The sequence below is a fragment of the Mchenga conophoros genome, linkage group LG23 (assembly GCF_057382185.1).
Source record: "Mchenga conophoros isolate Kocher_MC1m ecotype Shallow Benthic linkage group LG23, M_conophoros_male_GT1.1, whole genome shotgun sequence".
Lineage (NCBI taxonomy): Eukaryota > Metazoa > Chordata > Actinopteri > Cichliformes > Cichlidae > Mchenga > Mchenga conophoros.
Genome location: NC_140547.1, coordinates 29103790 through 29116626, shown reverse-complemented (window position 1 = coordinate 29116626; position 12837 = coordinate 29103790). Strand labels below are relative to the sequence as shown.

The window sequence follows — 12837 nt, the reverse complement described above, 5'->3', positions numbered from 1 at the left end:
AAATAATAATAATAATAATAATAATAATAATAATAATAATAATAATAATAATAATAATAATAATGATGATGATGTGGATTGTTGTAGTAAAAAAAACAGAAAGGTTTTTGTTGTTTAATTGCTTATCTATTACTGTCTGTTGTAATATGAATGAATGGCCATGGGGGAAAAGCTGTAAAACTAATGAAAATACAGTTAAAGGTCAAAACTATGTAATTCTTCACTTGTTTCAAAACTGCCCATCTGAGTTTTTTGGAGTTGGAGTCTTTGCCGATTTTGTCCCCTGAGCCTTATGTTTGACACTCTTGGCCTAAAATATTTGCCCATAAAATCAATGTAAATGATGACATTGTGACATTGTCCTTTAATTGAAGGTTATGAATGGAAATCAGTTTTCAGACACTTTATATGTTCAGTTTCTTTTCCGTTCCTCTTGACTTTATGCAAAAACGAATGACAGAAAAGACAAATATATAAATGTACATTTATTTGCATACAGACAGTAACAAGCGTGTTCCTCACTGAACAGGTAGACGAACATGCGATCCCGCAGCAACAGTCTGGAGGACGTAACCAAGGCCAAGCTGACGCAGCAGGCAGACACTCGCAAGAGATCTACAGAGCGAGATGAGCCCTCTGGAAGGGCAGAGCGTCGCGGTCGACACCGCGAGCCACCAGACGACACCGGCACCATTCAGAGGAACAACAAGACTCCCAAGAAGAGCACTAGCGCAGGAGGAAGTGGGTGCAGCAGCAGTGCCAGCGGCGCTGCCAAGGGTGGTCGAAGGGAGAAGGGCAGGGACCTTTCCCGTGATGACCTTGTCTTTCTTCTGAGTTTGCTTGAAGGAGAGCTACAGGTAACCCAAACAGTAGAGATGACTAGGGGAATGTGGATTTAGCCCAGACAACATATAACCATTAAAGCAGCAGGTAGGCCTGCAGACATAGCACCAGCCCCTGGCTTAGTGCGCTCTCAAGTTGGTCTGTGTTAACAGACAGCTGACAGCTGAGGCTACTTCCTGTTTCCTACACTAGAGCCGAGAATCGCCTGGCAGTAGGAATGGAAACTGATAAGAATTTCTATTGATTCCATTATCACTATCAGTTATTCATTTCATTCCTTATCGATTCCCTTATCGATTCTCATTGGCTCCATTTTGAGAGTCACCACCATTGCTAAGCAACAATAAAGAAATGACACTCATGACAGTGAATTGCATGCTGTGGGTCAAATGTTTTCCAGTCTGTTGAGGCATTTCTCCTCTTTGTTGGGATCAGTGTTGGAGTCATTACTCAAAAAAGTATTTTTTACAAATATAACACTGAACACTTTTCTTGAAAGTAATACAGTACCTAACTTAATTACTCCTGGTAAAAAGTAATAAATCTGAGGCTACAACCCCACACACCAACACAAATCCCTAATGCAGACACACACGCGTCTCTAAGATCTTTCTCTTAGTAGAATACAAAGCTGGCTGCACAAAGCAAAGATGAAAACCAGCACAAAAAAGCAATCTCCACAGTGATTCGGCTTTAGAAATGTGAACAAGTAGAAAGGGCAGCTGCAGCCTGACTGCTCACCTGCTTGTTACCTGTTGAAGTTAAGAGTCTGGCTGTTTGGGCTCGACAGTCACTCAGCTTTCACTCTGGGTCCCTCACTGGCCTTCTATAGCTTGCATAGCTTCTGAAACTTACTCAGTGTTTTTCACCGCAGAGAAAAACCTTTTGTGGGTTTCTGGCATGTGAATCTATACAGGAAACAGTAATCCTGTAAATGGTGGTGTTTAGCCTTGGTCCGTTTCATTTCTTGTTAGATTTAATCAGTTTGGCTCATGTTACTGAGTGAAAAATGCTCAATATTTCTGTGATTTATCTGCCAATTTAGAGGAGGTGGGCAGGGATAGGGAGGTCTGGGCTTTTCTCTTTAGACTACTGTCCCTGTGATGTAGACACAAATAAATGACAGAAGGTGGATCTATGCACAAAAATAAAAAAATCCTAATATATTTGTCAATTTACTTCAACAGTGCTCCACAATGTTTCCATACAATCCATGGTAACTGCAGAACGTAGACTCTTGCTATCTTGCTGCTGCACATTAGCAGGAAAACAGTTTATTCCACTGCATATTAATCCTGCAATACAAAGTTCAAACCAGCCACATTCCTTTTCTTCCCTCACTGCAGGCCAGAGATGAGGTGATCACAGTGCTGAAGGCAGAGAAGATTGACTTGGCCCTGCTGGAGGCCAAATATGGTTTTGTCACACCACAGAAGGTCCTGCAAGCTCTGCAGAGAGACGCCATCCAGGGCAAGTGTGACATCTTCCAGGAAGACATCTATGAAAAACCCATGGCAGAGGTAACAAACAGTCACTCAAAATCTCTAATCTACTAATCCACTGTCCAAGCAATGCAGTACAGTCCAGACATGACAGATGTTTTTTATTTGCTCCCATCACAGCTGGATAAGCTAGTGGAGAAGCAGAGGGAGACGCACCGGCGGATGCTAGAGCAGCTGCTGATGGTGGAACAATCACACAAGCAGACCTTGTACAAGCTGGAAGATGAGAAGAGGAACCACGGGGAGTTCATAAAGAAGAGTGACGAGTTCACCAACCTGCTGGAGCAGGAGCGAGAGAGGTCAGTGCACGAACTACCAGGAGAAGTTGGGCAGTCAGTCAGAAAACTGGCAGTCCCACCAAAAATGGCAATCACAATTTGCTTCAGTATGGAAGTGTCTGACTGTGTTTATGCTGGTTTCCTTGGAGAAATCTGGTGACCTATAATCTGATAGCGAATACAGGAAATCTCACTCTGGGTTAAGGGAAAGGGCGTCAGTGTCACTCTATAATTTATAATGTCTGATTTAAAAGATTCTGGATGCCCTTCAACTGCATTACAGCAGATTTTTATTGCACTATTCTCTTGTTGTGTTTAAAATGGAGTCCATGAGGAAACTTAAAGTCTTCAGCACAACTGATCTCATCTCAAGTGGCATCACTTTAGAACGCTTATCAGATTTTAGAAACCCAGAAGGCTTCCTGGAGCTTCATTTACATGGACAAAAGTAGTCAAGCTCTGGAGTTCTTCTTGAAGTAGATGTTTATATGTGAAGTGATGTAAATCAAACTGTTGCAGGACAGCCATTCTAACCTGCACTTCATGTTTCATTGACCTCCAACAGGCAGCGACTCCAAACATGTGCATTGTATCAAGCTGAAGCTAGAATTACAGCTGATGCTGATTTCTTTCTTAAACAATAGCTGCCATCTCCAATTGCTTCACTGTCGCGATGATATGAGTGTCTTTCTGAGTCAGTGTTGACTTTGGAGTGAGAGGTCCTCTTAACCTCCTAGGACCTGGACTCCACATATGTGGACATCATATTTTGGGTTGTCTAGACCAAAATACAAAATTCTTCTCTACAGGGGCCTGATATCCACTTACGAGGACATTATACTGCCACTATTGAAATTTAAAACAAACGTCCTCATATGTGGATCTCATTTTTCTCAGAAACAAAAATCAGGTAAAAGAAAAAAAAAATCAGGTAATTCTTTGTTTTTACATTCGTCAGGTTCCAATCAGCCCAAATAGCAAAGAGAAATTAAAAATGAATGCCATGAAAGAGTTTGGGTCTTAGGAGGTTAAACCATTTTAGCCAGCAGAGGGCAAGTACACGAGGAGTGATCAAATGGTAAATGGCCTGCATTTGTATAGCGCTTTTCTAGTCCATAGGACCCCAAAGCGCTTTACACTACATTCAGTCATTCACTCATTCACACACACGCGACAGCAAGCTACATTGTAGCCACAGCTGCCCTGGGGCGCACTGACAGAGGCGAGGCTGCCGGGCACAGGCGCTCTGACCACCACCAGTAGGCAAACATGGGGTTAGTATCTTGCCCAAGGATATTTAGCATGCAGCCAGGAGGCAGCCTGGGATCGAACCACCGACCTTCTGATTAGTGGCTGATTAGTGACCTGCTCTGCCACCTGAGCTACAGCCACCTGAGCTACAGCCACCCCTTGAATCTTTTCCCTTGAACTGATAATATGAGATATCGACAGACAGACAGCCTCCTTCCAACTCAAGCCACTCAGTGTCACCAAATAAATGTAATAATAATAATTAATGTATTCATTAATAGTGTTAGCAATAAATCAGTGTTCTTTAGGAACAGGAGGAAGATCCCCTATAAAAAACAAAACATCCAATACTTTTGTTCCCATGACCTAGCCCAGGTCTTTTACTTTTACTATCACTTTTTATTGAACAACTTTGCAAAAACCTGGAACAAACCAAGAGTTGTTTCTGGAGTTAATCCAGTGACCAGGAATGGAAGGCAGGACAGATAATTTACATGTGCGCTTAAAAAGACAAATAAGCTTTACATTTACAGTTCTGCTTTATGGTAGCACTGTGGATATTTATGAAATGGGGGGGGAAACCACATCCCTGGAAAACTGTCATAAGGGCTAAGTCTGCATTTCGTTGCCAGTGAAGCTTTGAGGCAGCAGCTCAGCACGAGGGACACTGACTGTTGGTGCTGCCATTTCATGATGTGCTATGATGTAATTCTTTAAACTCTCCAAGATCAGCAGCAGTATATTACAACTGCTCAAATCTGAAGGTTTATACACACCTTTCTTAATACAGTGTCCTGTGCACTACAGCTTAGCACAAACCACAATCAGTTTTCCTCAGTGCATTGTTGATGCATCAGTCCACCAATTTAATTTGCTTTCAGAGTAACATATTCTAACATTACCTAGTTGGACCCAGTGTAGTGCAGGGATTTATAAAATCTAACAATGAATGCTATAACCACCACAAAGTTTACATTTTTGGTGTAGCTCTTCTAATGGCTTCAATAAAGCTGAAAAATCCCTATGCAGTAGATCATATCGCCACAATGCCAAGCTCAAGGCCTAAAAGGTGTAGCCTGTGTAGCCTAAGGTTACTTTGAGTGCAAAAATAATTCCTGACCGAGGTTGAGTGCGAATATGGGAAATTTTATTACACTAAAAGACTGCAGTAAGATGCTGGAAGCTTGTCATCTCGGACTGAGAGAAGCTGCTCGCCCACTGAAATTCATGCCACAAAACACCTGGTGCACATTTTTGATGCTTATGTTAATACCAGAGGAGGTTTAAAGTGCTGCAGCTGTTGAGTCAGCAGAGCATTGCTGTGGTTCCTTAAAACTTCTACTTTGCAATAATACCACTTGCAACTGATTGTGAAATATCTAGGAAGGAATAATGTTTAGAAATAAACGCAGAAATAAACTGTGGCATCCTATTACCAAACTCTGGAAGCTCTTTACAACCATGCATTCTTTCATTAATGTTTGTAAAGGCAGACTGCATGGCTAAGTGCGGATTTTATAACCCAGTGGCAATGGACTTGAAAACATCTGAATTTAAAATTAAAATGTGTGGCCCAATACTTTTGTCCATATGGTATTTGGTACTTTAAGCTAATTGTTATTTGTTATTGTATCTTTATTTCAGACATATACAGGAAAAAAACAATATATACACAAGTACACATACTTGCATTTACAAATACGAATATATATGTAAATACACACACGTATGTGCTCAGACAAAACAAAAATAAAATAAAATAAATGAAATAAAACAGAGTCTAAATGACATGAAATGACAATTATTAAGTCTGAAATGGTAATTGCTATCATCATCATGCTGTCTTGGTCATGACAATGTTAGCATTTAGCCCAACATCCCTGAATGTATATTTTTGAATATTGCAGAAGTCCAGTGGAGAAAAATATTGTAATATGAGATGAAGCTATGATGAATTATTTAGCAGTCATGTTCAGCACTGCAAGCCAAGACAGAGGCAGCTGGAGGTCTGAGGTGGAAACATGTCTGATTTCTTCTGTAAATGTCACATAGAGAGCAGTTACTGGGCCGCACTCTTTTTACTGCTTCCTCAGCAATATCACATATCATACACAAGCACAGTGTGTGCACTAACCTGGAAACTCACCTGCAACACACACACACAGGCAAAAAACACACACACACACTATCTCGGCAATTAATCTCACAAGGGAAACACAGCTGGACAGCGGCCCGTGACCTATTTGGGACAATCACATCATTGCACTTCAGCCATAGCAGAATGTTTGAGTTGGATCGAGAGGGCAGTGTGACGATGGTCTGGGCTTTGTCAAAGAGCATGTCAGGAAGGACAGGCTGCCATGAAAAACAGACCCCTGTCCAGGGTCGAGCTAATTACCTTGTGAGAAAAGGCAAAAGATTTATATGACTGAGAGAACAAAAAAAAAAGAAAAGAAAAGAAGAAAACTTACCCAAAAGCTCTGAAAAGTATCAGTCATAGTGCATGTTCAACAACATGCCAGAATACCATGGAAATAGTGGACAAGGGTCTATTTTTTTGATAATGAGCTTGCCAGTAGACTTTAGCATGAGCTCAAGTCTGTGTGTAAAGGCATTGAACATTTGCCACTGTCTTCTGGCCTCTGGATTGTGTATTAGCTGAGTATGTGTGTATCCAACATTATTAGGCAAACGTGTGTGTTCAGAGGTGTCCTCTTACCTCCCCTCCCCTCCCTGTTTGTCCAGACAATCCTCACATGAGACATTATAGTTCTCAGTGTCGCCACTTGGATAATTATAAGTTATACTATATGGTAATGATGTAAGTGTGCTCTCTTGAGTGACTGTGGGTAGCTTTCTGGTTCATAAATAAAAGGGCATATAGTTATCACAGCCAGCAGCAAAACCCAGTTGTACACTATGCTATGTATTTATTAACAGCTTCATTTGTACTTATTGAGTCTTGGCCAGCATTTCTATTGGTTATGATGATGCACTTGTCTCAAACAAACAAGACCTGCTGAGCTGCTAACATCCCTGTTTGAAAGGGAAGATAAAGGTTTCAGAAGGGATTATGAGTGGCAAATAATGGAAAATGACTATGAAGATTCTGTATGGAAAGGGGTCATATTTCTTACCTTCTGGTTTTCATTTGGGTTAGTCCAAGTTCTACTGAACATGTCACATTTGAGCAGGTTTAGCAGCTAGACAGAGTGAACAATGGCACATGGAACGAGAAGTCTGGAATGTCACTTTCTTTATCTGCTATCTAATATCCCGACTACACCAGAAGCCCCGTAAAACTGGCTCTCATTCACAGAGGCCAAGTAAGCAGACTAGCTGGTGGGTTTTCAGAGTTAGTGCACAATGAATTCCTGGAACTCACTCTGCTAGTGTTGATCACTTTCCAACTATTAGATTTTTGGTTAAATGCTACAAAATCAGATTTAAAATAGTCAGCATTTTTGTACAATTTGATGTGATGAATCAATTTGTGAGCTCAGGCTTATGTGCTACACATCTAACATGGAGTTAACCAACGATCAAAGAATACAGCCAAAGTTGTCATTTGTGGAAGCTGTTACCTGCTGAGGGTTCAGTTACATGACCCCAAATCATATGTCAGTAACTTCTCCACCTTTTCGTATGTGTGCCTCTGTAAAGTCAAATGTCATTGCCTCAGTCAAACAAGCCTAGATAATGGTCTACAACCATATGGCAACCAGCAGTTGCAAGTGAAAAATTTGTATTCCTCTACCAGTTGGCAAACTGTCACTATCACTATCAAATTGATTGCTAAAGGCCCAGTCATGCAGGCCTTAAGACCAGTCAGTGACCCCTTGGCAACCACTGGTTTCTAGAATGTTCATTCCAATAGCAATCATGCAAACTGTGGGCAATCAACAGAATCTGCAATAGACCAAATCAGATTTCCCCAATTGCCCACAGTTTGAATGAACCGTACGACTTGTCTGCAAACACTCATTAATTACTCTCTGAGTGGTAGTGAAAAGGTGGAAAAGAGTGCAATGAGGACCTGAAGCAACATTGCAGCGTTAACCTTCAAAGTAAAATTTGTGCCTTTTAAAACATGTTACTTGTAGCACTGAGGCACAACTTTTACTTTGAAAGCAACCGTTTACCGTTTTCGGTTTGCATCCTGCCTTTTCAAGTTTGAGTTTGCAGAGAAGTCTGTCTTCTATGCAATGTGAGAGCATACATACAAATTTTCCCTCGTGACCAGTGGTTGTATCACAAAGAATATAGTTGACAACGTATGAGTACGGCACACGAGTAAACCTCTACTGGCTGTGTAAAGAAGCAACAACAACAACAAAAAAGCTATGAGGAAAAGTGAAAGTAAGAAGGAAATCAAAGTGAAACTTAAGAAGGTTGTGAAATATCTCCTGATTTATATTTTTTTCCTATTTTTACCCTATGTCAATCTTAGCACAGACTTTCACAATCGTATGCGTCATATCTGCTATGCTTGCATGGATCATATCATTCATTAGGAACCAATGGTGACGTAATCATTGTTGAAGGACTCGATCGGTTTCTGGCAGCAGCTTCATAATAAATCTTTCATGTAAGTCTAGTGAATAAGGATCTCAGTGCTGATCACAAGGCAGACTTAACGAGATCTAGTGAGCATATTTTTCTGTTATATAACCATTCAGTCACCCTTTAAAGAGGCAGACATGTCATCACAACTGCCTCATGCAAGAAGAAAGGGAGAATCCCCCACGGAGCTTAAGCAAACACCATTTTAGTCCTTCTCCCATGCAAAACACAAAGTTTGCTCAGTGGTTTCTGCTAAACTCTGCGCTCCTTCCAAAATATTATTATAGAGGGCTTGAAATAATAAAAGAAACCCCAAAACTTTGACTTCTGAAAGGAAAAAGCCACTTATCGCTTGTTTAAGGAGAGCTGAAACAGCCGTCTATGTTTTAAGAGCGCCTGCTATGGCTTCAGCATGTACAGTATGAAAGACACCACATCACACCGGGCTTTAATTCCACTCTCGTTAATCCACTGTTATATGATGCATTTTAGCTGCATGTAATCATTTCCTTTAACTGGGTCCTGGAAAACTGCAAGTTGTGATTGCATCCTGGGGTAATGTGGAGCAGCGTTTGAAAGTGGACAAACCTTATTCCCCCCCATCTTTCACTAAATTCACTCAAAGTTCAGCCTGTATGTTTAGAAACTCCTCATCGCCCACGGCCATTTTTTAATTCTTTCACTCTTCATAGCAGGAGGCCTGCGATTGACCTCCTCCCTGCAACCTCTAAAGAGGATGTAAATCCGGGCAGGGGGTCGGGATGAACCCGGTTCCCCACCGATTAATTGTCAATTGAGCAGCCATACATGAATGATGACCTCATCGCGCGCTGAGCACTGCAGGAGCAGCAGGGGTGTGAGAGCAAGAGCGGCATCTTAACCTTTAACAGATGTTACTTTAAACATGACTTCAGCTCGCTGATACACACAAACACACACACACATCTATGCCTCAACAGGCCATTTGCTCACCTTTGTTCTTTTGCAGAAAACTACAGAGCAGGGAGGGAATTTTATTACCACGAGTATCTTCTAACTGATGTTAGTGTGACAGGTTCCAGCTTATGCTGTCATGCAAGAGTCAAACATCCAAATCAACCTGCTGTCTCTATCATTTAAAGTTTGCACAACTGTCGGTGACAGCAAATAAACCAATGAGACGAACTCAGAGAAACTCTGTGACGTAATGTCAGTGAAACACATAACAAGTATGGTTGTTTGAGATTATTTTATAGTCAAAAAAAGAATTAAAATAGCTTTTAGGTAGCAACTGTATAGTTTGTATTTTGTCTCGTTTTTTTGGATCATGTGAGTTTAATTGAAGAGGAAATAAAAGAAGCCAGAGAATCACAGATGACACAGTGAAAAAACAAAAATTAATAATGGATTGGATTTATATAGCGCTTTTCAAGGCACCCAAAGCACTTTACAATGCCACTATTCATTCACTCTCACATTCACACACTGGTGGAGGCAAGCTACGGTTGTAGCCACAGCTGCTCTGGGGCAGACTGACAGAATCATATCGGGCCATCGGCCCCTCTGGCCAACACCAGTGGGTGGTAGGGTAAAGTGTCTTGCCCAAGGACACAACGACCAGGACAGAGAGCCCGGGGATCGACAGATGTGCTTCCTAACCCCCTGAGCCACGGTCACCCCATTAAGAAACACAATAAAGTATATCTCTGACTAAAAACTCACAAAAGCAGACATTGTGACAAATTCTAGATACTTTTACTAGTTTATGCATTGAATTACACAGACTAGGATCACAGTCTATTACAGCAAGTAATTTTCCCAAAGAGCCTCATGAGAAACTAGGGCTGTTGTGGAGGGCTCAACCAAAAAGTTGAACTCAAACTGTTCAATGTGAATTTTATCTCTTCACTGGCTCCCTATTAAATCCAGAATTTAATTTAAAATCCTTCTCTTCACATACAAGGTCTTGAATAATCAGTCCCCATTTATTTTAAACACCTCATACTACTGCATCACCCAATCTAGAGCACTTCGCTCTCAGACTCCGGGCTTACATGTGGTTCCTGGGATATTTAAAAGTAGAATGGGAGGCAGAGCCTTCAGCTTTCTGGTCCCTCTTCTCCCAGTTTGGATTCGGGAGACAGACACTATCTCTACTTTTAAGGTTAGGCTTTGATAAAGCTTGTAGTTAGGACTGGATCAAGTGATCACGTTGCTGGGGGGTTTCCCATGATGCACTGAGCATTTCTTTAATCACTGTGTTTATACACCACTCTGCCTTTAATTATTAGTTATTATTCATCTCTGGCTGTCTTCCACAGTGTCTTTTGTCCTGTCTTCCTCCTCTCATTCCCAACCAGTGGCAGCCTTCCTGAGCCTGGTTCTGCTGGAGATCTTCCTGTTAAAAGGGAGTTTTTCTTCCCACTGTCGCCAAGTGCTTGATCACTGGGGGTCGTTTGGTTTCTTGCTATTACTGTAGGGTCTTTATAAAACTGAATTGAAGTTATAATTGGGTCCTACCTGTGGCCCTTTAGAAAAATTAATTGCCCACCCCTGTCATATTAGAAAGGCTCACTTTAAGGGGCATTTTCAGAGGATTAATGATATCTTACATCAAATAGAAAGCATTGTTTTAAAATTCATTTTTTGCTTTTATTCTTGTTCTTTCTTAATACCTTTATAATTTTATGCCTTTAAATCTTTTAAGAAAAGCAAACTTTTTGGTCAAACTTAAAATCGCCTCTTCGAGGCCATTTCAAGTGGCCATAAATACAGCTCATGTTGGCTGAAAGTAGAGCACACAAATGCCAAATATTTATTTGTGGTATTTTAGAGACAGAAATCGTGCTAACTGAATAGATGTTTGCAGCTGCTGTCATTCTATTACAGCACAAGTTGATGATTAACACTAATAAAACGGGTGCACTTTCCAATAAAAGTCCTTCAGTTGTAACTGCATTTTACAAGTTCTCGAAAAATGCCTCAAGACCTTTATAGGAACGAACAAGGTGGTGTGACAGGAAATAGCCTGCAGATAATTTGAAACAACACCTTGTTGATGTCATTCACTGGCACAGTGGGTTATTATCAGCGTTATAGTATATATATAAAGTACAGTAGCTCCAAACATAACACCACATAACCTTCATCCACCTCTTAACAGTTTGCAGGGCTTACGATACATGTTCATGCCATTTGGTTGACTTAACAGTAGCGGTGGTGACATCACTCCCGTGGATCAAATTGAGAACATTCTTCAGCGATTTCTTCATCATTGGTGAGATGTTATTATCCAGTCCTGCCCTGTTTTTTGAAACCGAACAGACGAGTTTTGGATTTTTTACGATCTGGGATCTTTGGTTATTAATGATGGTCCTGCCTCTGCAAGTTCACCTTAGAGGCAGGCTGTGAACTCTGCAGTTTTATGCAAATAAAAGAGCGTTTTTGCACGAATGACGGGGTGTTTTAGGAAGTTGTCGAGCAGCTGCCGCGCCATATGAACGCATATTCCCGTGGGTGCGAAGGATCCGTCTTCACCTATGCATCGTTAAGATATTATCAGTGCTCCTGAAACTGTTGGCCTCATTCATCAACTGTACCTGACACGTGATGCCTAAACTTTTTGCAAAGGCTGTTATTTCTGTTATTTCCTCCCAAAAATGCTTCAGCCTTGCGCATTTCATACATTCCTGTACCAAGCAAAGTTCAAGCTTTTGGTATGAAGGTTGAGAAATTGAGAAATGTGATCTGAAAGGTTAGAAACTGTCTGGTTAGTTTTAAACTGTGCAATATTTAACTTTAATCAAATGTTAGCTTGGGAAAATACACATCTCAGTAATGAACAGCTGAAGCCAAACAGTTCCCTCTATGAGAAGGAAAGCTCTTCTTCATGCTGACTAGTGCATGTACAACACATTCAGTGCCACCTTCTACATGAAGCCGGTTATATTACAGATTTTTGTAAAACACTTGCTTGATTTGCACATTCAGCATCACAAAGACTTTATGAAATTTGTTTTGGTTTAGTTAGACATCAGGAATTAAATCCAGACAGAGGAGAAGACAGACAAGCCAACAATGTGATAGCAGTTCATATCTTTGTGGCTCAGTCACTAAAATGTACGGTGATGTCGTCTTTTCTCAAAAACTTGTAGTCTGTTCAGTTTAAAAGCCATTAAAAGATGTTTTCAGCGGCAGACAGTAAAAGACAAGTAGGCTTATACATTTTCTTAAGTAATGTATTTAAATGTATATTCAGAGATGTTACATGTGTTAGCTCTGCTTCATGGATGGAAGTTTGTTTATGGATAAAAAAAACATTATCGTAGAGACCGAAAGGTTGCTGCCTGTTGCCAGGTAAAATTGGTGGGTACTACCCCAAAACCTCCTTGTGATTGCAATAGTTGCTAGAAGATTGCCAC

General features: G+C 40.8%; 1 protein-coding gene across 2 annotated transcripts in view; it reads left to right on the top strand.

Moving 5' to 3' along the window:
- Positions 1 to 12837, top strand: part of filip1l (filamin A interacting protein 1-like) — a 110868-nt gene that overhangs the window by 45669 nt on the left and 52362 nt on the right. For both annotated transcript variants that reach the window (XM_085264382.1, XM_085264381.1), the window contains exons 2-4: positions 530 to 857; positions 2190 to 2363; positions 2466 to 2644. In XM_085264382.1, the coding sequence (XP_085120508.1) occupies positions 540 to 857; positions 2190 to 2363; positions 2466 to 2644 (671 nt within the window). In that variant the 5' untranslated portion in view covers positions 530 to 539. The remainder of the gene's footprint in view (positions 1 to 529; positions 858 to 2189; positions 2364 to 2465; positions 2645 to 12837) is intronic.